This window comes from Zingiber officinale, chromosome 8B (genome assembly GCF_018446385.1).
Source record: "Zingiber officinale cultivar Zhangliang chromosome 8B, Zo_v1.1, whole genome shotgun sequence".
Taxonomy (NCBI): Eukaryota; Viridiplantae; Streptophyta; class Magnoliopsida; order Zingiberales; family Zingiberaceae; genus Zingiber; species Zingiber officinale.
This window is the reverse complement of record NC_056001.1, coordinates 114428621-114456489: the sequence shown is the minus strand read 5'-3', so window position 1 is coordinate 114456489 and position 27869 is coordinate 114428621. Positions and strand designations below refer to the sequence as shown.

At 35.6% G+C, this 27869-nt stretch overlaps 1 protein-coding gene across 14 annotated transcripts; it reads left to right on the top strand.

Annotated features, from left to right (window-relative positions):
* Nucleotides 1-25878, top strand: LOC122017086 (arginine--tRNA ligase, cytoplasmic-like). Of its 14 annotated transcripts, none has more exons than XM_042574573.1 (20): nt 3-180; nt 15179-15267; nt 15523-15645; nt 16002-16098; nt 16418-16548; nt 16827-16902; nt 17068-17169; nt 17246-17461; nt 19583-19663; nt 20137-20220; nt 20399-20503; nt 21019-21197; nt 22876-22960; nt 23168-23366; nt 23528-23597; nt 24032-24101; nt 24510-24599; nt 24714-24782; nt 25158-25256; nt 25474-25878. In XM_042574573.1, exons 3-20 carry the CDS (start codon nt 15530-15532, stop codon nt 25582-25584), a joined length of 1980 nt encoding a protein of 659 aa, XP_042430507.1. In that variant the 5' UTR covers nt 3-180; nt 15179-15267; nt 15523-15529; the 3' UTR covers nt 25585-25878. The 14 variants fall into 14 exon arrangements, with proteins under 14 accessions (XP_042430506.1, XP_042430503.1, XP_042430510.1 ...); XM_042574571.1 differs by having other exon boundaries at nt 15999-16098; XM_042574575.1 differs by having other exon boundaries at nt 4-180; nt 15977-16098.
* The last annotated feature ends 1991 nt before the right edge of the window (nt 25879-27869 follow it).

Here is a 27869-nt window from a genome sequence, read left to right as displayed (position 1 = left end):
ACCCTAACGTATTCCACCGCCTCCTTCCTTTTCACTCTCCTTGTCCCGCTCGCCATTCCGCCGCTCCTTCGGATTCCGCCGCCACGATCGCCATTTCTCCGTCGACTGCCAGCAAATATCGCCGCCTTGCCACATCCCTCGCCGGTCGTCCTCACCGGTCGCCCTCGCCGCTGCTTCCAGGTAAGTCTTCATCGTTTGATTGACAGTAGTCTCGCGCACTGTGCCGCAACTTGACGCACGCGAGATTCTCGCGCGTGCTATGCCGGTAGGGTATCGGTGCCGGTACCGTGCCGGAACGGTAAGAACCGTCCGTACGGGTCAGCATTTCGAACCATATTTTAAGACAATAACAAAGACCAATTTTGCTGGGTGCATCATCCTTATAGTTCACAGGTTAAAGCAAAGGTCAGCCTAATACTTGACTCTTGTTTCCATATTGGTATGGTAAGATCAATGTTGTCAAAAACACTGTTTAATCATTTAAACAAAATATTTTTAAAAAAGAATACACGGTATGTTTTACTCTTTCCAAGAAGTTACACCAAGAAATATCATCTGCACGTAATTTTGTTATTGTGGCAGAATTTCTTGCTGAAATCACGATTGATAATCGAGCATGAGGTTCACAACTTTACTATAAAAAAACAATAGTTATACAATTAAAAACTAAAATCTATCAAATGCTTATGATAACACTCCAAGGAATATTATGTACAACACCTGTACAAAGGTAGTTTCTTTTCACCTCGTACAATCATAGTTAACCATTTGAATAGGACAAAAATTCAAATATTAGTATGAAGTTTTTCTGATTATGATGAAAGTTTGATATTCTTTGGATAATTTGATATTATGCATGGGATTGTAAGATTAATGTTCAGCTAGATAAAGCTCATTTATGTTCATTTAATAGTAAAAAAAATTATATAAAATAATCAAGTTTAAATTATTTATGAATAAACTTATTGATTAATTTATATAAAATTTAATTGTAAATTTACTTTTTACTTTTTTATTCAAGTACATTTATCATAATATACTAAATTTCATTTGTATCAATTTCATCATGATCCGTCTGTTACTAATCACAGAAAAAGTTTTTTGATCATATGCTCGTTGTGACAATTGCACACACTATGTATCTTTTATAACAATCTAGGGTTTCAGAAGCGGAACTTGATGCCGCTGTGCTTAACTTCTCTTAAGGTAAGTGATGTTATTTCTCGAGCGATAGGTTTTTCCGTATCACTTTCTTTTGCTATTACTAGAACCCCTTTTTCTGTGAGAAGAAAAAGACAACAACGGGAGAAAATAGAAGAGATAGCAACACAACATTCGGTTGTTGCGTTGGCCGCCATTGTTGTCTTGTACGATGTCTATATCTCGTTCTTGTCCTCCCCCGACCCCTAGCTGATTGGGACCTCGGTCTCGTGTTTCCATTAGCATTCGGAGCAGGTTGTGTATTTGGCATGGTCCTATTGGGTTGTTGTCCAACCGGCACATTCCCTTCGCGGCAAGTATCCGAATTATGTCCCATTCTCTTGCATCTTTGACAAAAATCTGGAACCATTTCATAGAAAATCTTCGAATCTACATGAACCCCAGTAGGGAGAGTGATGGGAATTTCATGAATTCGGTCTCCAAAGGCCGAAACTTCAACCATGAGGCACACATAATCCAAGCGTTTTCTTGTCCTTATCAAGTTTTCGGTATATAATGGTTTCCCAACTTCGGATCCAATCACACTAAACACCTTTTGAGTCCAACAATCTTGTGATAGCCTATGGATTTGTATCTAAACTGGCACAAAGTATCCATCTTTATGAAAGAGAAAGCATTTTGGCATTATCTTTAAGAACATTGGAATACCAAAAATGAAATAAGGACCACCTTGTAGCACTTTCTCTCGATCTTCCTCAGTGTCAAATTTGTAGACCACCCATCCACTCTTGTGCATAAAGAATTTGTGTGAGGTCTTCCATTGCGAACCAATGATTTGAACACCGTCTCTTCCTGGGGTGCCTTTCCATGAAGTATCCAACAAGACAAAAACCCATTGCATCCTCCACACTGTCTATATATCACATTCAAAGGTTATCCTTCCTCCTTTTGCTTCATAATGATCAAGATTCATAACTAACTTTGTTTTTCGATTGTCCTTGAGTAGATTTGCCCAACTCTTCTCCTGTTCTGGCCTTGAGTTTCTCCCATTGTTGGCAGCATCTTCAAAAGGGGGGGGTCTGGTTGTGCCTTAGCCGCCGGAGGAGGAGGTTGTGTTTCCTTCGGCCGGTGTTCCTCCTCCACCACCACAGGTGGTGGTGGGGTTCCTCCATGGTCATGAGCTTTCTGTGGAGCAACCTTTGTCTCGTGTGGCATACTTGCCTCGTTATCAGCATTGGCCACATCATCAACATTAGCCACATCATCAGCATGCTCCAAGTCATTATCATTCAGATTGTTTCTGCCACGTAGGCTTTTTGATCCACCTCAGCAACATTACTTGCCACCTCCCTAGTTCCTTTTTGACCAGAAGAACCCTTCCCATTCCTTTTGTTTTTTGACATTTGAAAGAAAATAGAAGCCCACCACCCAAGTTGTCCAATGAGAGCACCTTGCATTAGTTGCCTTTGACTAACTTGCTGATGAGTAGGAAGCCTCCAAACCTCTCCCAACCACTTGGCAGCACAAGAGTGGTGGGGAGGGCCGGCCCTTGGCCGACCGATGAAGATCGCCAAAAATTATCGAAAAAAACCAAAATGGAAAGGATCTTGTCGTGTGATCACTTACCTTGTTGATTAAACCATCAAGCTCTTTTAAGAAAGTCCCCCACAGCCCGTGAGAGAGACCCACAACATCAATAGGTTCCCTTCCTACCGGTGAGGAGGAAGAAGATCACCACCGGCCATCGATGATGGTCACCCACAAGCAAGAAACCAATCGGAGCACCAAGAAATCCTAGAGCGAAGTTGGAGCTTCTATCACTAACCTCCCAACCCTTTCTGAGAGCTCTTTCTCGGAAATAGGTACATATGTATAAAAAATTGATTTGAGAGGTAAAGACTTTTAAACCGAATGTCAAAGCATACAAAATAGCTGGGAGTTTATCTTCTGTAGTTGAGGTAAACTTCACAATAAAAAACACTCTTTCTTACTACAAGCACCACATGGGCGCATTACACCCATTGTGATGGCCACACATATCTTTTGCATACACTCTTCTATAGGTGAACTTGGTTCGCTTCACTGCCCGCTTGGCCTAGTTAGCCGATTAGGCTACCCGGCCCAATCTGTCGCTCGACTTGGCTATCATCCAGCCAGACCTTCCATTTGCCCCGTTCGGCTTTCTTGCCTGCTTCGTCTAGGTACCTGCTCAAGCAATTCATTATTCTTGGCTGGATCATTTCACTTCCTGCTCGGTCGAGTTAGCCTTGTATCCCGGTTGATCATACATGCTAGTTATTGCCTGGTCTGCTCCGTACTCGGCTAGTCCGCCATCATTGCCTGGTCTGCTTCATTGCTCGTTCGGCTCAGCTAACCTCATTTCCCGACTGGTCATGCATGTCTTGGTCGGTCATTCAGAACGGCCAGTCATTCAACCCAGTCGGTCATTCAGAACGGCCAGTCATTCAACCCAGTCGGTCATTCAGTTCGTCCGGTCATTTAGCCCATCTAGTCGGTCTGCAGACTGTTTGCTCCGCCTAGATACGTTCTGCTTCATTGCCCAGTCATCTCAGCCGAGCGTATTTCCCGACGAGTCATTAAGCCTAGTCGATCGGTCAGCCAAGTCAGCTACACTACGCGCTCACCTAGATACTTGCTCAACCAATCTGTCATGCTATGTTGCATACCATCAAGTGGACTGCAACATGCTTCACATGGACTGCAGTCACTAGATTGAGTTGTATCATCATGGCAGCTTGAGGTCCACCATCTGATATATATGGACTTGAATCTTTTAAAACAACAAATCAACATCCGAAGCAGTGCCTTGAAAACGATATTTGTTTCTAGCTTCCCACACGTAATAGATTAGGCCAGAGATATTTAAGTGCTATGCCTTCATCTTACGGTTTTCACCCTTGTAATGTCTCCCAAAAATCTGCTGCAACTCATCAAAGGAATGAAAATTATGATGGATTTTCAGTCATTGTTTTACCTTTGCACCAAAGGCCATAAGCAACTGGACATTTAAAAATAAATGATGGTTTGATTTTTCTTGTTACCGACATAAGATACACTCCTTATTTGGCTCGCACTCCATTCTATCCGTGGTTCTCAATTTACCATGAGCAAGCATCCATAGTATGAAATGATGTTTTGGCATGATTTCCAGCCTCCACACTATTGAATGCCATGGAACCTCCGACCCTCTTTATATGAAAAATTTGTAAGCGTTTGTAACTCCTTTTCCCTCACTAGCAAACCAATTTATCATTCTCATATTTGCTCTCCCAACTCTTTTTTAATGCTACTAATATCTTGTTTCAAATCTTCAAGAGCCTCTTGATTAGAGGAGAGTCCGAATTTTTCTTTTGCCATATCCAAAAATTTACACCCCTCATATAATATTGATGTACCCACTTTACCCAAAGTGAATCTATTTTTGCTTGGATATTTCATAGTATTTTGCTCAATAATGATTCATTCCATGCTAAGAGGTTCCTAAGCTCATAACCACCATCATGTTTAGGTAGACAAATCGTTGACCATGTAATTGGTGGATGCTTTGAGGACTAAACAAACATGCGGCAAATGACTTTTATCTTGTCAATCACATCACTAGAAATTTAGAGCATGGAAAGCCAAAAACATTCCATACCTTGAAGAATCGTACCTACTAGTTCTAAGCACCCGTTAAAGCCAAAAACATTCCCTTTCTATGCCGCTAAAGGGATGCCCAAGTATCTAAAAGGAAATTTGCCTTTTTTGAAAACCTATAAGTTGTAGCAACTGGTTTCTCAAGGTAGTGTCCACACCCGTCATGTATACTTGTGTCTTTTGTGGATTTGCCCTAAGCCTCGAGATACCTCCAAAGTAATTCATGCAATCCACTAGATGTTGTGTAGATGATTCATCCGCTCTATAAAATAGTATTAGATCATCGACATGTATAAGATGTGTAATACCCATCTCCTTACACATAGGATGAAAATGAAAGAAAGACATTGTGGAGGTTGTCTTTAACTTCCTTGATAGGATTTCTATACATAGGCTGAATAAAAGGGAAGAGAGTGGATATCGTTGCCTTAGTCCTCTTCTATCACTGAAAACCCATATATTCCACCATTCAAAGAAATAGAGTAGGATATCGTGGTGACACATACCTTGATCCATTCACAAAATCATTGGAGAAACCCAAAACCAACAAGATCGACCATAAGGAAGTCTCAATCAACCGTGTCAAAAGCCTTCTTCAAATCTACCTTGATCATACATCTAGGTGAGGTCCTTTTGCGAGCATACTTCCTAAGTAATTCTTGAATTAAATAATATGTTATCACCAATGGAACGCCCTTGAATAAATGTCATTTGAGTCGGGTCCAATAAGAAGTCCAAAACAAGTGATAATTAGTCAACGAGTACTTTTTATATAACTTTAAAGAAAATATTACAACAAGATATCGACCTATAGTCTGAAACCCTAATAGCATAATCTCCTTTTGGCACTAATGATATCAAGGAATGATTCCATTGTTTGAATAACCTGTCATGTTAAAAAAATTTCTGTACAACTGGAATAAAATCATTACCAACAAATATCTCATGAAGAAGTGAAGAAATTTCGAAGCATAACCATTCGGCCTCGGAGCTCTTCCACATCCATTATGTAGGAGCGGCTTTAATTTCTTCTATATCAACTATCTTACATAAATTCTCAGATTGTCTCCTTGTTAACTTCCGTCCCTCAAGAGCATTGTGTCCTATGCATTGCACACCCCTTTTTGGCCAAGTAAACCATGAAAATAATCAACGAATTCCTCTGCTATTTCACCTATGCTTGTAGTTTGTTTCCCACTCCTTTTCTCGAGTGTAATAATTGTATTTCTCTTGTTGTTTCTTTTCACCACATCATGGAAAAACTTTGTACATTTGTTCGCATTTCTCAATTTAACATTCTTTGCTCTTTGTTGATAAAATTGTCTTTCTGCTTCCGCTAGTAGGATAGCTTTCTTCCTTATGTGATGGCAAAAAGCGAATACGCTCGCCTCCAGCCCCCCGCTAACCCGTCCCAGGTCAACACAGAGGAGGTAAATCACGGGCGACTACTAGCTTTTGGAATATTGACTAGCACATAAGGGAGACATTTACCTCGACTTTGCCGAGATTTGAACCCCAGACCTCATGGTGGTAACACCTCATGTGCTAGTCACTAGACTGTCCCGAGGGGACAACTTTCTTCCTTATGTGGTTATACTCCAAGGGGTTAAGACCTCTATCAAGAATATCTTTTTGTATCTCCTCAAGCTCTACTTTTACCCTTCTTGCTTTCTCCGAGATGTAGCCAAAGTGATTTTTATTTAACTCTCTTAAACATTTCTTCAATTGGAACAACTTTCTCTTTAAGATATATTGCGCATTGCCCATTACGGGGGCTGCCCATGAATTCATTACAATCTTCAAGAAGTCCTTATGCAAATGACCATATATTGATGAATTTGAATGCTCTATTTGGGGGCCGATCCTTGGCTAGTGTGTGAACAATTGTACATGAATGATTCGAGGGACATTTGAGGGTCGTAAACTCCGCATAAGGAGTTATCTAAAGCTCTATCAAACTTACAAGATACATTACCATTGGACCACGTAAGGTGACACCCGATAGACTGAAGATCTACCAAACCAAAGGCTTGTGTGAAATTCTACAAGTCTCTCATTTCATGATTCGTAACTGGGGATTCACCTTACTTTTCATGAATGGAAAGGAATGTGTTGAAATCACCCATGATCATCCAAGCATCTGAAATAGTATCACGTAGGTCGGTAAGTGCCTCCCACAAAGCCCTTCTGGTGACTATAAAGTGCAACCCATGAACATAGGTCACCAAGAATCCCTTGCTAGAAATGCGGCATCGAATATGACAATGTATATATTGATCGGTGGTCATAATAATATTCATACCTACCTTTTGCAAGTCCTAGAGAAGAAGTATACGACCATGATTAGAGAAATCAAAGTTATGTGCATAACCCATACTTGACTTGCAGATATTCAAACAAGCCTGTGGTTTAGTGGATCTTCAGTCTATTGGATGTCGCCTTACGTGGTCCAATGATAATGTATCTTGTAAGTTGGATAGAACTTTAGATAATTCCTTTGGTTGATGGTAGATTTTGATGCTTATGCGGCGTTTACGACCCTCGGATATCTCTCGGATCATTCATGTATAATTGTTCACACACTAACCAAGGATGGACCCCCAAATAGAGCATTCAAATTCATCAATATGTGGTCATTTGCATGAAGACTTCTTGAAGATTGTAGTGAATTCATTGGCAGCCCCTATAGTGGGCAATACGCAATGTATCTTGAAGAGAAAGTTGTTCCGATTGAAGATATGTTTAAGGGAGTTGAATAAGAATCACTTTGGCCACATCTCGGAGAAAGCAAGAAGGGCAAAAGTAGAGCTTGAGGAGATACAAAAATGCATTCTTGATGGAGGTCCTACCTCCTTAGAGTATAGCCACATATGGAAGGAAACTATCCTACTAGCGTAAGCAGAAAGACAATTTTGTGAACAAAGAGCAAAGAATGTTTACTTGAGAAGTGCGGACAAATGTACAAAGTTTTTCCATGATGTGATGAAAAGAAATAATAAGAGAAATACAATTATTACACTCAAGAAAAGGAGTGGGGAACAAACCACAAGTATAGGTCAAGTAGCGGAGGAATTCGTTGATTATTTTCATGGTTTACTTGGCCAAAAAGAGGTGTGCAACGCATGAGACAACAATGCTCTTGAGGGGCGGAGGTTAACAAGGAGGCAATTTGAGAATTTATGTAAGATAGTTGATGTAGAAGAAATCAAAGCCACACCTACATATTGGATGTAGAAAAGCTCCAGGCCGAATGGTTATGGTTCGAAATTTTTTCACTTCTTCATGAGATATTGTTGGTAATGATTTTATTGCAGTTGTACAGAAATTTTTTTAACATGACAAGCTACTCAAATAATGGAATCATTCCTTGATATCATTAGTGCCAAAATGAGATCATGCTATTGGGGTTTCGGACTATAGGCCGATATCTTGTTGTAATATTTTCTTTAAAGTTATATCAAAAGTATTTGCTGACCGGTTATCACTTGTTTTGGACTTCTTATTGGACCCGACACAAGTGACATTTATTTAAGGGTGTTTGATAACATATTATTTAACTTAAGAATTGCTTCGGAAGTATGCTCGCAAAAGGACCTCACCTAGATGTATGATTAAGGTAGATTTGAAAAAGGTTTTTGACATGGTTGATTGAGACTTCCTTATGGCCGGTCTTGTTGATTTTGGGTTTCTCCAACGATTTTGTGAATGGATCAAGGTATGTGTCACCACGATATCCTACTCTATTTCTTTGAACGGTGGAATATATGGGTTTTTCAGTGGTAAAAGAGGACTAAGGCAAGGAGATCCACTCTCTTCCCTTCTATTTGGCCTATGTTTAGAAATCCTATCAAGGAAGTTAAAGACAACCTCCACGATGCCTAACTTTCATTTCCATCCCATGTGTAAGGAGGTGGGTGTTACACATCTTTATATGCTGATGATCTAGTGTTATTTTGTAGAGCGGATGAATCATTTATACAATATCTAGTGGATTGCATGAATTATTTTGGAGATATCTCGGGCTTAGGGCAAATCCACAAAAGACACAAGAATACATAGCGGGTGTGGACACTACCTTGAGGAACCAGTTGCTACAATTTATGGGTTTTCTAGAAGGCAAATTTCCTTTTAAATATTTGGTCATCCCTTTAGCGACGGAGAAATTAAGGATTGCGAATTATGAGCCACTTCTGGAAGTTATTACAAAGAAGATCAACTTATGGCCTAAGCACACCTTATCCTATGTTGAGTGCCTGGAACTAGTAGGTACGATTCTTCAAGGTATGGAATGCTTTCAGCTTTCCATGCTCCAAATTCCTAGTGGTGTGATTGACAAGATAAAAGTCATTTGCCGCATGTTTGTTTGGTCCTCTACCTAAACATGATGGTGGTTATGAGTTTAAGGACCTCTTAGTATGGAATGAAGTATTATTGAGTAAAATACTATGGAATATCTAAGCAAAAATAGATTTACTTTGGGTAAAGTGGGTACATCAACATTATATGAGGGGTGCAGATTTTTGGATATGACAAAAGAAGAATTCGGACTCTCCTCTGATCAAGAGGCTCTTAGAGATCCGAAGCAAGATATTAGTGGCATCAAATGTAGTTGGGAGAGTAAATATGAGAATGATAGATTGGCTTGTTGGTGAGGGGCAAGGAGTTATAAATGTTTACAAATTTTTCATACCAAGGGGATCGGAGGTTCCATGGAATTCAATAGTGTGGAGGCTGGAAATCATGCCAAAACATCGTTTCATACTATGGATGTTGGCTCATGGTAAGTTGAGAACCATGGATAGAATAGAATACGAACCAAATAAGGAGTGTATTTTATGCTAGCAATAAGAAGAATCAAACTATCATTTATTCTTTAAATGTCCGGTTGCTTATGACCTTTAGTGAAAGATAAAACAATGGTTGGAAATCCATCATAGTTTTCATTCCTTTGATGAATTGCAACGGGTGGAAATCGTAAGATGATGGCCTGACACTTAGATATCTCTAGCCTAATCTATTACGTGTGGGAAGCTAGAAACAAATGTCATTTTCAAGGCACTGCTTCGGATGTTGGTTGGCTGTTTTGAAAGATTCAAGTCCATGTGTATCGGATGGTGGACCTCAAGCCACCATGATGATGCAACTCAGTCTAGTAGCTGCAGTCCATGTGAAGCATGTTGTAGTCCACTTGATGGTATGCAGCAAGACATGACAGATTAGTTGAGAAAGTATCTAGGCGAGCGCGTAGTGCAACTGACTTGGCTGATCGGTCGGTTGGGCTTAATGATTGGTCGGGAAATACAGCCGACCGAGCTGGTCGAGCAATGAAGCAGAACGTGTAAGGATGGCGGATGGACTGAGTGGGTATCTATGCAGTGCAACTGCATAGGCTGATCAACTAGATGGGCTGAATGACTGGACGGACTGAATGATTGACCAGGTTGAACGACTGGCCGGTCTGTTTGAATGATCGGCCGAGCTGAATGATCGATCGGGAAATGAGGCTGACTGAGCTGGGCTGGCAGTGAAGCAGACCAGACAATAATGGCGGATTGGCATTATTCATAGCACAACATGAACTTGAACATACATAGCATAACATGAACATACACATAGGACATCTTCATGAACATAATGACATAGATATGAGCATGGACATACATGAACATAATCACAAACATATATGAACATAATGTGAACATGAGCATAACACGAACCTGAACATGAACCTAACCATATACATGACATAGCGTGAATATAAACATAACATATCATGACCCTAAACATATATATAGTACGACATGAATATGAACATAGCATATTGTGAATGTAACATATTCATAGCATAACATATCATGAAGCTAAATATATACATAGCATAACCTGAACTTGAACATAATATATCATGAACCTAAACAGATATACATGAATATGAACATAGCATATCATGAACCTAAACATATATACATAGTACGACATGAACATAAACATAGCATATCGTAAAATTCTTTTAAGGCAAGGTTGGATCGTTGACAGTGACTAGCTATCATCATATAGTCGATTGATCTCGGCTGTAAAATCATGGTACCAGGCGGTGGGACATTAGCAACCACTTTTCCGTTACTGTGCCTTGGCCTATAGTTAGCAGGGTCTCTAGCAATCCTTTTGTCACTGGATGTGGCCTATGGAAATCTGGTGTTAAGCTCCCTCTGGGGCCTTTTCCCTCGCAGTAAAAGGGCAGCCTGGTGCACGACGCTCTCGCTATGCAGAGTCCTGGGGAAGGATCCATTGTACACAACCTTTTCCCTCATAGTATTTTCATCAAATCATTATCATTTTGTCATAGTCAACTTACTCATTATTGGACTCCCTCTAGGGCCTTTTCCTATAAATGGGCTTCCTCTAGGGTCTTTTCTCTCATGGTATCATCATTAAATCTTTATCATTATCATACTTATTTTGTTACCGTCAACTTACTCGATATTGAGCTCTCTCTGGGGTCTTTTCCCGTAAACGGACTCCCTTTGAGGTCTTTTCCTCACGGTGTCCACATTAAATCTTTATCGTTATCAAAAGTATGATTAGGATTATAGCTTTTCAAACCCAAGAAATGGTTGAGTGCATAACATGTTAAATCCTCAAATCCGTAGCTACCATGTATTATAAAGTTGTCAAAGCATGATTATTGTCATGACATATTAAAACCTAAAATCTTAAACTGTCATGTGTGATACAGTGGTCAAAAGTATGATTCATGTCATAGCATGCTAACTTTAGTATCCGAATCTAGCATGTACCACAAGATTATCAACATTCATGATTTAATTCATAGCATCCAAACCGTAAATCTGAAATTAACATATAATCTATAAACATTATCATGATAGATATAAGAGGAAACATAAACATCTACCTAAACTTAGATCATATTAAGGTATCATAATAAGACAGAAGAACATGAACATAAATTTAAACTTAAACTTAGAATCCGAAATTCACACCTATATCTTATAATGTTATCATGACAGGAAATGGGAAGAAACCTAGACATAACCTAAATATAAGCATGAAATTTCATGGCGTAAACTTAAGCATAGATTTAAACATAAACCTGTGCATAAACATAGCCCTAAACTTAATCTGAAATTCACACATGCCTCTTTTATAGTTAATATGATGTGAAGTGAGAAGAAAATAACCATAAACCTAAACCTAATATGAGATTAACATGTAACCTATAAAGTTATCATGATGAGAGGTAAGGAGAACATAAACATAACCCTAAGCTTAAAATCCGAAGATCCCCTAAAAGTCCAAACCAAAACTTCTGTTAACTTCCAAAGGTATCAACCATGTGAAGGATTTTATAACATGAAACTACCAAAACCGAAACTAATAAACACACAAAGTTCTCCGAACATGGGGATTTTATAGCCTCCTAAAACCATCAAAACCAAATTACAAGAGAACTAAACATGCATGGATTTAAGGAACCAATAAAAACATAACATGGGAAGAATATGCTTTCAATTTTTAGCTACTAACTCCCTTCTTGGTCTTCCCTTGGAGTTCTAGAACCGGTGGAGAAACAATGAGGGAGGGGAGCCTTCTTAAGGCCGACGACAACATCAAAGGTGAGACTTTTGAAGGTAAGGTTTTTAAATAGAAGAGGGGAGCTTGGTTTATTAATTGCATTAATTTCGTATATATTTATATCCATATACTAATTTCATATTTACACATATCCATGTATATATCACATATACATGGTAATATATATAATTGATATTATAGTTTCTTAATACTAAGTCATTGCATTAAATTTTGTATATATATATATATATATATATATATATATATATATATAATTCGTAGGATGATAATATTGTAGTTCTTAGTTATTTAATTGCATTAATTTCGTACATATTTATATCCATATGCTAATTTCATATTTATACATATCCATGTATATATCACATATACATGGTAATATATATAATTCATATATTACAATATTATAGTTTTTCTAAATTTTATTATACTAAGTAATCAATTGCATTAAATTTCATATATATATATATATAATTCATATATTACAATATTATAGTTTTCTTAGTTATTATATATTTTACATGTTACACGTTATATATATAATATATTAATATTATATTTTTATTTAATTATATATAATATATTACTTATGTTTTATTTCTATATAATTAGATGAATAATTTATAAAATTTTATACACATAGGTTATATAAATACTAAGTCTTTATAAATTTTTATATATTTATGTCTTACTACTTTTTGATATAATTGATTAGTCCAAATCCCATAATTATAGACTAATTTAATTAATTTGAAATTATAATGCCACACTTGTCTAGGTGGGTTATGTCTCGACAAAGATATCAGAGGGTCAATGTTACTCTTGTCTAGGTGTAAGTAGATGAGACAAATGGTCAGTCTAACGAACCTTCAATGGGTCGGCTCGCCTCTGGAATAGTGTTTGGGCCGCTCTGGTCTGGGCGATCGGTTGGACGACCGGATGGTCAAACGTGCCAACCAGTCTTCTTGGCTAAGTAGAGTAGAGCTGACTAGTCTTCTTAGCTAAAGTAGAGCAGGGCCGCTCAGCACTAGACCAAGGCCGCTCAGACCAGGGCCGCTTAGCACTAGACTAGGACCGCTTAGCACTAGATCAGGGCCGCCCGACACTATTCTAAGGCCGACCCAGATCAGGGTCGCCCGACACTATTCCAGAGTCGAGCTGACCCATTGAAAGTTCATTAGACTGTTAGGTTTGTCAACCATTTGTCTCATATCTACTGACACCTAGACAAGAGTAATATGACCCTCTGACAACTTTGTGAAGACATGACCCACCTAAACAAAGGTAAGATGACCCTCTAATACTTAGACAGGGTAACATTACTCTTTGACATCTTTTGTCTTGACATGACCCTCCTATAAAAAGTCTTGCCCCGCACGCAAAGGGAAAAAAGAGAGGGAAAGAGTAGGAAAAGAGGAGAAAGGAGAGACTCCTTACCATATACACTTATTTTATCATTTATTCTCTTGCATTATTCATCTTCTTCATACAGGACATCATCGGAAACTAACTAGAGTAGTGGCGACCAGCGTTACGGCTAGCTCACCGATCTACCAGAGGATATCTCTTGGGCCAGGGTACATTTTCCCAAGCTTATCCTTCGTACATTTCATCTTTCTACCATTTAGCTGGATCCTTACACATTTTTGGGACCGACCTCGAGCGTCGGAGTGCAAGGCCGGGCAAGTCCAGTCTGTTTACATATTCTTCTAGTGACGGGAACAGCTCACCCTCCTGGTTTTTAGCTCGAAGTCTCCTCACGGTCAACACCAACATAACATCATTGGTGATCCACTCTTCTCAACTTCTGGATGGGATCACTTATGATTAATAATAGTCGTATGATCATGATGAAATTATTTAAGATGAAATTTAGTATATTGTGATTTATGTATTTAAATAAAAAAAATAAGAAATAAATTTAACATAAATTAATCAATAAGTTTATTAATAAATTATTCAAGCTTGATTATTTTATGTATTCCTTACTATCTAGTCGAACGCAAATCTTACAACTGTATGCATAATATCAAATTATCAACATAATATTAAACTTTCATCATAATAAGGAAAACTTCATACTAAAGGGCAGACCGGTGTACAAAGCTTCCGCTATACGGGGTCCTCGGGAAGAATCTATTGTACGTAATTTTACCCTGCTTTTTTGCAAGATGCAGTTCCAGGATTTGAACCCGTGACCTTTAGGTCACAAAGCAACAACTTTACCGTTATGCCAAGACTTCCCTTCAAATGGTCGGATTGCATCAAATTTACACCAAAATATTCCGCATTGCATTTCGTTGCCTTCACCGTCAATGCACACCGTTAGGATTTTGGCCTCTTGTCCCTTTCTCCTATGCTAGATATCTCAATGTCTTAGCTTTATTCTTTCCACAGACAATGCCAATTTGATATTGCAGCCTTCCTTACCTATTAGTTTGGACCAATGTAGAGGAAGGTATCAACATTAGGAGGATATCTCATGCATAGAAATCCATAGAATATCTCGTATTTGAAATCTAGCTTTCCCCATCAATCCTCCTGGACCCAAATGACTTAATTTTCGCCCATGAACAGTTTGTGTCAATGGTTGATTTCAAAACTTGTGATAAAGGATGTATGCCAAAAAATGATTCATAGGTGGTTGTTAATCGAGTTGAAGTTACCAAATTATACTACTTACCGTCTCAGTCTGCTGATAGTTAGTCTGGTAGCTGTGCTTTCACCTGTTTCAGATGTTCTGCCGCAGACTCCATTCATTTCCTCATAGCGTGACGGCCCGAAGCATTGCCCAGCATGTTGTCATCACACACTGCCATCACCGCCTCATTGGTGGAGGTGTGTATTCGCAGTTCTCTGTGATTGGAAGAAATGTAGTGTTTTACACCTATCCATAACTGCACCATGCGTTTCTTCGGGAAGTAGATGAGCTTCCACGGGATTTAGTTTCTTTTGTGGGCTTCTTCCAATCGAATTATAGATTGAAACCCGACACGAGAACCCATTTTCGTTTCTTTCTTTATTATGTTTTTCTGTTTTGATTCTTAAGAAATCCTAAAATTAGTCGCTGCTCGTTGTTCATATTTAATCTAGACCAGGAATGCCCATGGGGTCTGTTGCAGTAGACTCGTTGCCTTTGCCTACCGCTACTTTTCGCTTCCGCAACTTCTCTCGGCGCCTCCCCACCGCTACCATTACGACACTTCCTTTTAATGAGTATTTCTCCTCACTCCTCTTGATGCCTCGCCTCTAATTTGGATTTATCTTTTAGGAAATCAATTCTCTTTTCGCTGAACTACAATGCAAAATGTTTTGGTGTAAATTTGATGCAAAGTTTTTTTTTGTGTTTTGAAAATTTGTGTTACCCCGTTGTTCGGCTCATTTGTGTTCTCATTTCGAATAATTGCTTGGTTTTTGTTTCCTTGATAGATCCTCTCTTTTCTTCTTCTTTTTTGTAATTATAACATTTAATTAAATTCTTTTGTGATTTAAATTTGTGCAATTATTATGGTTCTTGTTACGGATTGGGTATTTTGGAACTAAGCAGGCTACTTTCGTGTTACTTCTAGAAGTCTTGATTTGTTGAGAAGAGCTAGGGTGTTTGTCTCTGCAATGAGCAACGAGATTGTGCCAATGTCTTCGCCCTTGGAAGCGCCAACTACGAGCAGGGTGAGTTGAAAACGTTTTTGGGTTCATGGATAGCTCATCTTCCTCATCCTCTTCTAGATAATTAATTTTAATTTTTCTTTATCTATAATTAGGAAATACTAGGATTTGACCACTTCTCTTTATTGCTTTAAGATGGTAAAATAAACTTATAAAATATGCTTTCCTGTAGCTAGTGTTTTATGTTCATAATTTATTAGGGTTTGAGGTGAGACCCTGTCTCCACCACCCTCTTCATGCAGTTGATGTGGCAGAATTTTTTGTTTTTGTTTTTTGTTGGTGAATGAATTACATTTTTGTGGGTGAATTATATTTGTGACAGAATATAAAGCGAGTTGGAAGCGTTAAACAACAGCTTTCAAGATTGGTGAAAGAATCCCTTGAATCGTTATTCCCAGATGAAGTTCAGCCCATTGTTGCGGCTTGCCAAGCAAAGTTCGGTGATTATCAATGGTAATATTCTTACTATATTCTTCTTCCGCATATCACTTTAGCCAAATTTCAGGAAAGCCTCTTTGGTTCTCTCTTGTGTGCTTGATAAACTAACTATGCATAGTCTATTGCATTTTGAGTTCTTATTAGTTGTAAGCATGTTTAATTGTTATTGCCACTGCAATTCTCCTCTAATTTAGCTATAAGGTTAATTTCTATTGTTTCATAATTATAGTTATCATCTTTACTATTTGCTCTTTATTTTGTGAATGAAATTGACTAGAAAAACTTTGATGTAGCAACAATGCAATGGTAATTTGGTCACAATTGAAGGGGAAAGCAACCCAGTTCAAGAATCCCAATTCCATTGGCCAGGTACCTTGTAATTCTCATTAGCATCTGCTCCTACATAATGCTTGCAAAGTCAAAAATTCACAGCTAATTGGGTGCCATAATATGCCATATTACTTTGTTCTTATATTCATGGTGCTTTGTATCATTTTTTCCTCTGAAATGATATTGATATGACATTTTATGCAGGCAATTGCCAAAAATCTTCCTGAATCTGAGATGATTGAATCTACCTCTGTTGCTGGACCTGGATTTGTAAATATAGAATTGTCAAACAAGTGGATATCTAAGGTAAATAAACATCGATCTGTTTCCTCATTCATATCTTTCTTTCTTCTATTTGTTATGCAGATATTTTATGACACAGCATATTCAAAACATGTTGGTAAATGGCATTGAGCAATGGGCACCAATACTTTCTGTTAGACGAGCAGTGGTAGACTTCTCATCACCTAATATTGCAAAGGAAATGCATGTTGGTCACTTAAGATCCACGATTATTGGTGACACTTTAGCTCGTATGTTGGAGTTTTCAAATGTGGAAGTCCTCCGAAGGAATCATGTTGGTGATTGGGGTACACAGGTAACACTCATGATTCGTTTTGTCTATTTGTAAGGGTCTTCCAAATTAAGTTACTGAAAGAATTGATCAAGCTGTTATTTTATTTCAAATTTCTTCTAAAAGTCATATTTTTTTTTACTATTAGTCTAATATGCTGAGATTAGTTTTTCCCGACAGAACATGGTCATAAGCTAGATACCTAGTTCTCTATCTCCTGTCTCTGTCTTTGGTATCTGGTGATCAATTTATACACTGGTGCAGTTCGTGCAAATTGCTGGCTTTTGCTATATTTTGATTTAGAAAAGTATCTCACCATACATAAAGGGGCCTGATCGACCATGCTTTGTAAAGCAACCTGTGGTAAATTGCTTTTGAACTTTTAAGAGAAGCAGTTCTTTTATGGACAAAATAAAACTATGAACCACAATCACAGACATACCTGTTGATATGGAATTTTTCGTGTAAATTTGAGATATTTCCCTGCTTGATATCCTAGTTTGGAATGTGATTATGCTTGATAAGTTAAAAAAAGATAATATAAATGGTAAACAGTATTTATTTGTCCACTAATTCACCATATAAGCTCCCCTCCCTTTGCTTGTATTAAGGATTGGCACCACTACTACCTCTGTAGGTTCCCTTTTCTCTTGTGCAACCCTTATTCAAAGCATCCTTGTAAAATTTAGTTTGCATTTTGTTTTATTATGCTTTCCACCAAGTAACTAAAACACAATCGATATATCACCTCTGAAGTTGCACACTTAGTATATTACCTATGGACATCTGCTAGATTATATTAATATAGGATATATTGCATATTAAGGTGTATTACATAAATATAATACAGAAAAGGGTGTTAGTTTAATGCCATCATTTTAGCGAGAGCCATAGTTTTGTGTTACTTGGGAATGCGATTCCTATTATGTCGACTTAACCATAACCATGGGTTAAATTGTCGTTCCGTGCCGCTCGGCATGAACGGTTTTTACCATTCCGCCAGGCGGCCGAAATCGGCATAGGAGGCGCCCCCATCTCGGCGGCGCCGGAGGAGACGCGGGACGGCTCTGGCGGCGTCCCGCGATACCTTCTGCGGCGCCGAAGGCTTGGCCGAAAGCGTTAGACGACCCTGCCGGTGTCGCCGGATGTTTCTGGCGCCGCCGGACGCCCCCCGCGAGGATCATGGGCGATGATTGCGGGCGATCTTGCGGACACTAGTTTATAAAAAATGATGTTTTAAATTTCATTTAAAAGTTAAAAAAATATAATAATTCTTATTTATATTCTAATATATTTTTTATTATTTTAAATTTCATTTAAATTTTTTAAAAAATTCTTTAAAATTTTTTAAAAAAATTTAAAAATTCTAAAAAATTTTAAAAATTCTATTTTTTTAAAACATCTAATAAATTATATTTATATTCTGATATTTTTTTATTATTAAAATTTGTTTACTTAATATTTTTTTACCATTTAAAATGTTATTTAATTAATAATTAATTAAATGAATAAATAGTTAATTTATATAATAATTATTATTATATATAAAGTAATATCTTGTATTAATTTATATACTTATTATTATTATTATTATTATTATTATAATAGATAGTTCCATTTTAATTTGAATTATTGATATATTAATTCTATTTAAATAAAACTATTTTTAATTATTTTTTCTAACAATATTAAATTATTCAATAATTGAGAACTTATAATAAATCAATATACAACTTATTTTTATATACACCATAAACATATTTATCATATAATTACTATTATATAAATAAAAAAAATTCTGAAACTGTATCGGCACGACACGATATGATACTGAAACCGTATCGTTTCGGTCTGAGACTGAAATCTCGGCACGGGTCGAAATTTTAAACCTTGACCATAACTATTATGATGGTACCTTTGACTTGTGATGCATTGTATGTCTATATAAAAACATTGAATAAGGTGGATTCTGGGTATCACACTACCTTTTATTTGTTGACTATTGTTATTCTATCAGGGATGCCTTGTACTTTTGTTAGTTTTATATTTTAATTACTCATTAATTAAATTTTTATATACTTATTCCTAATTTTATTTTGCCTGGTGTAAATTATCATGGAATAAATTTAGTTTATTCGTCTGCAGTTTGGCATGCTAATTGAATATTTGTTTGAACAATTTCCAAATTGGGAGGATGCTGGGGATCAAGCTATTGGTGACCTTCAGGTTTGATATGACTATGCTATGTTTTTGTGGATTTATTATGTTTTAGAATGTGATCATGCCTTAGTGGTAAGGTTTGTCGTAGAACCATGCTCTATAAACATACAATTCATAATATACTCATCCAATAGTTTGAGATATGGGCTCTCTAAATAATTATCTGTAAATATGGGCTCTCTAATTTGTTTTTATTCATATTGAATCTGATCTATTGTGTGCTTAGATTGAACTTGGATGATTTAGGGTTGTCTGATGTAATTCTAATTATATTTTTGTGGCAAAATGCAACATAAGGATGAGTATAACTTTTGAAAAGAATATACACACTCCTCTTTTTTTCCTCTTTAGGAATGGTTAACGTCTATGTTTAAATTTGGATAAAACTGAAAGTAAACCTTTATTTGAAGATCTTTTGAATGATTTTCTTAATGATCTTGTATTTATTCCAAATCTGATTGATTTCTTTGCCACTTCAGGCTTTTTACAAGGCATCAAAGAAAAAGTTTGATGACGATCCAGATTTCAAGGCAAGGGCACAACAAGCTGTTGTGAAATTGCAGGTGATAATTCTCAACTTTAACCTACAAAGGATGAACTTCATGCACAAGCACAGATAGATTGTTTTTTTTATCATCTAATTATTATTCTTTATTCACCAATTATCATTCTATGATTGTACATTTACAGAGAATTCATTTCTTTATTATTCTTTTTCACAACTAGTCTCTTGTTTCATAGAGCGGGGAAGGCAAATATAGGCATGCTTGGCAAAAGATATGTGAAATCAGCAGAAAAGAATTTGATTTGGTTTATCAACGTCTTAACGTCCAATTGGAAGAAAAGGTAATAGTTATATTATGAGCAAAATGTTTTGGTTTTCAAATTATTTTTGAATGTTTCTCAACTGGGAAGGTAGAAATTATATTATGAGGAAATGTTTTAATTTTTTGGTTGCTTTTGACCACTTTACAAATATCTGTATGTTCCTTGTCAATTTTCCTTCTTGTTTTTCTCAGTTTTTTAATTCAATCATTTTTTTTTCAAAAGATTTTCACTTTTTATTGATTTGTTTAAACTGATGCTCAATATAATATATTTAAAAATTTGCCTTTAATATGAATGCTTACAAGCTACATCACTAATCACTTAGCTGATCAGAAGTAATTCAACAGAGTTCCACTGACTTACTAGTCCAAATCCATTTAAAGTATTAAGTCTTTTTGGATTGATGTTGTCTATTTATTTGTCTTTAACAAATCATTTTATTTTTATTTCTTTATCTAAATCTACTTCTCACTGATTTCTTTCTTAGTGTCTAGTAGATTACTCTAACATTTGAAGAATATTGTTTTATCAAGGGCGAGAGCTTTTATAATCCTTACATCAGAGGGGTTTTGGAAGAGTTTGAAAGAAACAATCTTATTAAGGAAAGTGAAGGTGCACGTGTGGTGGAGATTGATGGGTATGACATTCCTTTGATTGTTGTGAAGAAAGACGGTGGATACAACTATGCCTCTACTGACCTGACTTGCCTGTGGTCAGTGTGTCTGATTTCTATTGTTATTTTGTCCTTTAAAACACCCTCCGGCATGTGTTTTTTTTTGTATTGCTTGTTAATTGAATCAACAGAAGCTATTAATACATGTATCTCTTTTGTTGAACTTGCTTGTAACTATGCAGTTTTATTTTAATTTAAACATATATACAGACTAGTTAGTCTTGCAAGATTATTGTTTTTGTTCACTTGTGTGCTGGAATGCTTGAACAGTTGTCTTCTGATGCCTTTCAGGGTTTTTCACCTTTAAATAACTCAGAGAAAACACAGGAATTCATTATTGCTATTCTTTTAATAGAACATAAATGTGTGTTATAGGACAAAAGAAACATCAAATATATGTTGGATTAGATTTGCTTGTGGTCTATTCAATTCCCTTGGAGTTTCTTTTTGACCATCTCATTACTACAACAACCAAACCTTATCCCACTAGGTGGGGTCGGTTATATAGATCCTTTTACGCCATTGAGCTCTATCTCCAACTATATCATCATCTATATTTAAATAAAGTTTATCTTATTTTATCATTGCTAACCAAGCCTTTTTTGATTTTTTTTCTTTCTCGTTTGATATGTATGTTTGTTATAATTTCACATCGCCTAACTAGAGCATTTATTGGTTGTCTAAGTACATGTCCGTACCATCTTAAACGTGTTTCTTGGAGTTTTCCCTCAATAGATGTAACTCCGACTTTCTTGCTAATGTTCTCATTTCTTATTCTGTCCATTCTCGTATGTCCACACATCCACCTTAACACTTAACATCCTTATATTTGCAACTCTCATCTTCTGCTCATGTGCTTGAGTCAGCCCAACATTCAGTTCCATATACGATTTTGTAGAATTTTTCTTTAAGTTTTAGAGGTACTTTATGATCATATAAAACACCCACGCTCTCCTCCATTTCAACCATCCTGCTTGTATTCTAGGTAAGACATCTCTCCGAATCCCTCTATCATTCTATAAAAAAGATCCTAAATATTTAAACCTCTCAATTTCGGACAACTTGTCGTCTCCTATTTTAATAATTGTCTCATTATATCTAATATTGCTAAACTTAAATTTCATATATTATATCTTTATTCTACTAAGCATAAAATCTTTCCCTTCTAGTGTTCCCGCCAAGATTCTAGTTTAACAGTTACTCTTTCACGTGTTTCATCTACCAAAACAATGTCATGCAAACAATCTCATTACATGACTTTTTTTTTTTGTCTAGCCATTTGTTCTCAGAAAAGCAATCATATTGTCTTATTAAATTGCTGTCTTGTGGCCTTAGGTACTTGATTTATAAAACCCTTTTATCCTGCAATCTCTTGTCAAATGGTGTTTCATAGTGTGACAACAAAGTGATAATTTCTCTATCCTTTGTTATAGTAGGGTTTTCAAATCAGCCCTTGCATTCCATTTCTAAACCGATTCTTGATTACTTTATGCATGAAAATTGCTTAGTTATCTTTACTTCTTTCCTGCTAGTCAGCACCAAATACTAATTCTGTGTAGCTTACAGGTCCATGCAACACATAATTTGTCAAAATTTCATTTGTTTTATTATTATTTTTTAATACCTTTTCAATGTTAAACTTATACTTAATCTTTACAAAATGGTCTTTCCATGATTGGTTATTTTCTGAATGCCTTTCTTCTCATGATTTCTGGAGGTACCGGCTAAAGGAAGAGAAAGCTGAGTGGATTATTTACGTTACTGATGTTGGTCAGCAGCAACATTTCCATATGTTTTTCAGTGTATGTATCATGAATGGTTTATTCTAGCTTGTACAGCTACTGTTACAATCTGGCACATGTAGTTGTAAGTTGTAACGGTGTCTCAATTCAGCAAATAGATATTTTTTAGTTTTATTGTGTTACTCCTTGAGCTTATGAGTTCTAACTGATCATTGTTTCTGTTATTGCCTGTGATAATTCATAATAGCGATGCTATATTTATTTCAGGCTGCTAGATTAATTGGTTGGCTTCCAGCTTCTAAAGATGCATATCCAAAGGTTAGTCATGTGGGATTAGGTTTGGTTCTTGGATCAGACGGAAAACGTTTTCGAACTCGTAGCTCAGAAGTTGTCCGTTTGGTTGAGTTACTTGATGAAGCTAAAGATCGCAGCAGAGCTGAATTGATAAAGCGGCTTGAGGACAATGGTATTAAAATGAACTTATTTGTTCTTTACGCTCTATTATTTCCATATGTATATTAAGGTTCTTGTTAGTCTTGTTGAACCATGCTTGAGTGTTTTTCATCAATTCAATTGTTTTGTTTTTTTATCAATGCAATTTTAAATGTTTTTCATTTTTTTTAACAGGTAAAATTACTGATTGGACAGATGCTGAGCTTGAGAGTACTGCTGAAGCAGTTGGTTATGGTGCTATCAAGTAAATATTAAAGACATTGATTTAGTATTTAAGTTCTAGTGAAGCAAAAGTGAAAATGACAATGCCTTTGCTCCAATCTCAATTTTGTCTTTTTTACCATTTTCAACTCACCATTATTTTAAAGTTTCATTGAAAAGAAGTGTGTTTCCAATGCCTTTTCATTTTTCTGTCTCTGGATTAACATGGTTTTCAACTGTGGTTTTGGCACCCTTGATAGTTAGTTACCATGTAAAATAGAATTGGAAGGGGATAATTGCTTTTTGGTTGAATTTTCCTTTGACTTTAAATAGTGGAATTATTTAAAAAAGATTCAGTTTCTAAGAGAACAAATGCACAAATGATATGTTCTTTTTTTCCAAGATGTGCCTGGTTTCTGGTTTTGGTTAAATTGCATGTTCATTTTCTATGTAATTTCTAATATCATTTCCAAACAGATATGCAGACCTGAAGAACAATCGCTTGACGAACTATACATTTAGTTTTGATCAGATGCTGAATGACAAGGTATCTCTTAATTTTGCCTCTGCCTATGGTTATATTGTTAACCTAATATAGTTTCCAAGTCTGATTGAGTAGTTATATCACTTTCTTGATTCCTTTTGTTATTTTTCCATAGAATTTTTAAGTTTTTTTTAACTTAAGCTATTAAATTCTGGATCCTATTCATTCTAAAGACCTAATAGTCCTTGGTGTTGTAGATCTGTGAAAATATCATGAATCAAAGTCCTGTTTGTTGTTTTTCTATTGCTTTCTTAATCGTTGGGCACTTGAACTGGAAAAACATACATGATACATCAACAATACGCTTTCAAAGTTGATCTGATATTTTTTTTACCGATGGATTCTGTGTTGTATATTTTTATTTTTACCTTTATTGTTCAGCCTTTTGTATGCTATATGTTATTTGAACAGGGAAATACTGCTGTCTACCTTTTGTATGCACATGCTCGGATATGCTCCATTATTAATAAATCCAGCAAAGACATAGAAGAATTAAAGAAGGCAAGTACTTGTATGAGTTGGAAGATTAATACTGGTGTGATATTCCATTGTGCAATTGTTTGTTCTTGTTTTTATTTTTTGCACAATTGAAACCGTCTCGTGATGTTTTTACAGATTGGAAAAATTGTGCTGGATCATGTTGATGAGCGAGCCTTGGGGCTTCATTTGATTCAATTTGCAGAGGTATGAACTTGTGTCATATTATTTTTATTTGGATAGCTCAGATTATGTTCATGGGTTTAAATACTATATAATATTGAGATAATTGTTAAATATAGCACAAAATTTTGACACTTGACAAATTTAAGATTGGGTTTTCAGTTTTACTGAATTTATATATATAGTTGTATTTTCATCACGAAAGATGCATTTACTAAAACTGTAAGCTAATTAATTATTTTGTTATATTTTCAAAATCCTTCTACTATATTGCTATACTCATCTATTTCCACTCTGTTTCAATAATCGTTGATAAAAATTTATTTTTATTTTTATTTTAGATGCCTATTATCATGCTTTTGCCTCATGATGGATGCAAATATTTTTGATAAATTTCAGATAGTCGAGGAGGCATGTGCCAATCTGCTTCCCAATGTTTTGTGCGAGTATCTATACAATTTATCTGAGATGTTCACCGGGTTCTACACTAGTTGTCAGGTACATTTGATGTTTTCTTTTTTGGTACTGACTTGGACGTGAGGTGGAAGTCCCTTGGGCCAAACCAAAACTACCTCCGGGTTTCCCATCTAGGACCAATCCTCGACAACAGATCGGCCAAATGACATCAACCCAGGATTGTTGTTAAGAGTTTTGTTGAATTGTTGGGCATTAGTGCTATTTTAATTGTTCATTATTCCACTTTTATGGGAAGCAGGTGATTGGATCAGAGCAAGAAGAAAGCAGATTGTTATTATGTGAAGCCACTGCCATCGTGATGAGGAAGTGCTTCCATCTCCTTGGAATCACGCCAGTTTATAGAATTTAACATGAATCCAGTCCACTGCAGTGTAACTTTTTCATAGGGACTTCAAAAAATCGAACAGGATTTCTGGTAAGTATTTATTGTAATGCTTTGCAATTTCTTGGAAGAATTTATGGCAATGGGCTTTTTTTTTTTTCAAAAAAAAAGAAAAACCAATTATACAAAATCAAAAACCGGGTTGGATGGTTTGGTCCTTCATGGTCTCTCTGTTACAGGGCTCTTTGTTTTCTTCTTGTAATAGCAAAACTATGAATTGGATGCGTAAGTTCAAATAGTTTCTTTTATTTTATTTTTTAATAAAATGTCATTAAGCACTGTACCAATTTCGACTTTAATGCCTTGTTTACTGCGAAGGAGAGCAGCGGACGAAGGAAGGCATGGAGTGTATAAAAATTAAGATATGGTTTTTTTATTAATTTAAATCGTACGGATAATTCAAAATATTTTTTTTAAATTACTTTTTGCCCATTCAAAATTCTGACCGCATGATTTTTTTATTGGTAATTAAAAAAATATCTTTAAATGAAACTTTAACTTTACATGTAATTTTTATTTTTTAAAAATTTTATTTCTATTATCTGTGTATAAAGTTTTATTTGTTTTAATTTTTTCTTGTAAATATTATTATCTAATTGTTTCTTATAATTTTTAACTATAAAAAAATTAAAAAATAAGTATAATTTTTTTAAAATTATCGAGTAATTTAAAAGAAATTTAATATATTTTTTATTCAATTAAGTAGAAAAAAAATAGTATTCAATTTAATAAAAAATATATTAGATTCTAACTTAATGTGTTGAATGTAAGAGAAATTATATTCATTTATTATATTTAGTTAGAGAGTAAAAAATTGAGCATGATTTTTTTCTTGTTTAATATAATTTCTCTTAAATTTAATATCATTTAATAATAATCTATTATATTTTTTATTCAATTAAAATAAAAAAATTAAGAGTAATTATATTTATTTTTAGACTTATATTTAAAAAATATAAAGGATTATTAAATAAATTAATATCTATTATATATTTTTAGGGGGTGGAAATAAATATTTTTAATAATAGGAACTATATGAAAATTTTTATTTATGATTAGATTTTTCCCATTTTTTCTTTCTCGTGATAACTTTCCAATCAACTTTATTCATCGACAACGTCATCAATGCCAAAATTGTAGCATTCCATCTGACTCATAATAATTTCGGCAATTGACAAAATGACCTATTTTAAATTGTGTTGGATTTCAAATATAATTGTGGTGTTATATTTAAAAATTAATATGACTTTAGTGCTACGTAAACTTTAAAATTATTTAAAAATCTAAAAGTTAAGTGTATTTTATTTTAAAATTTCATAATTTTAAATGCTAATAATTTTGCAGCTTGGCTGTGATTTATGACTGTGCAGGGCGTAAATTCAGTATTCGGCCATGATTCTTGACTTCAAAGGCTGATTGTGAATTACAATTTCAAAAGTTCATTTCTCGTTTTTTTTTAATTTCGTCAACCGGCGTGTGCTTCTCTTTTTTGTTTTTTTAAACGAATGCTTCTCTTCGTTTTTTAGTTATATATAATGGGAATATTTGTATCATTCTCTTATTTTTAGAATTAATTTTTTAATTATCTTTGTCCCACAAAAATATTGGACCATCCAATATTGTATAGAATTTTCTACCCAAGAAGCGGGAGACTAACTGTTATTCTCTTGATCCAATGGTAGAACCATTTCTCATGTATTTAAGGATTGAATTTTAATTTTAACTAATTAATGGATTAATTTATTTTATGGACGGTTGATCTAAAAATATTGAGCTGATGACCGTTGACTGTGAGTGCTTTTTGATTTATCTTAGTTGCTGGTGACAAATTTTCTTGGGACCGAATCGATCACCCATCCCAAGATTAGTTAGTGTAAACTAAATATCGATGCCAACTAAAAAAATCAACCACTAAATCTACCCACAAGAGAAGAAGAAATGTCAATAGCAACTTTAAAACATAGAGGAGATCGGACAACAGAATGCACGACATAATTTTTCGACATTAGGCTTATCATGCGAGTGATATCTTATCTTCGACATTTGGCTTTCTACGACAACAAAAAGCACGACATGGTTCTTCAACATTACACATAGAGTTGATATCTTTGGTGTTGAGCTTTCCATGCGAGTGATGAGGAGGAGCAAAGTAGGTGGTATCACATAAGATATCTACTAAGACTACATTAGGCTTATTGTTAGCCCTTTAACTTGATGACATAGCTAGGCGCAAGGATTGACTCGTTGCTCCT

Excerpts from the sequence above, each read along its gene's own strand:
- LOC122017086 (XM_042574569.1), top strand. The coding sequence starts at position 15,165 with ATGTTCTGCCGCAGACTCCATTCATTTCCTCATAGCGTGACGGCCCGA. Across the intron at positions 16,903-17,067 it reads ATCCCAATTCCATTGGCCAG|GCAATTGCCAAAAATCTTCC; the intron begins GTACCTTGTAAT and ends CATTTTATGCAG. Across the intron at positions 22,961-23,167 it reads ATTTCCATATGTTTTTCAGT|GCTGCTAGATTAATTGGTTG; the intron begins GTATGTATCATG and ends TATTTATTTCAG.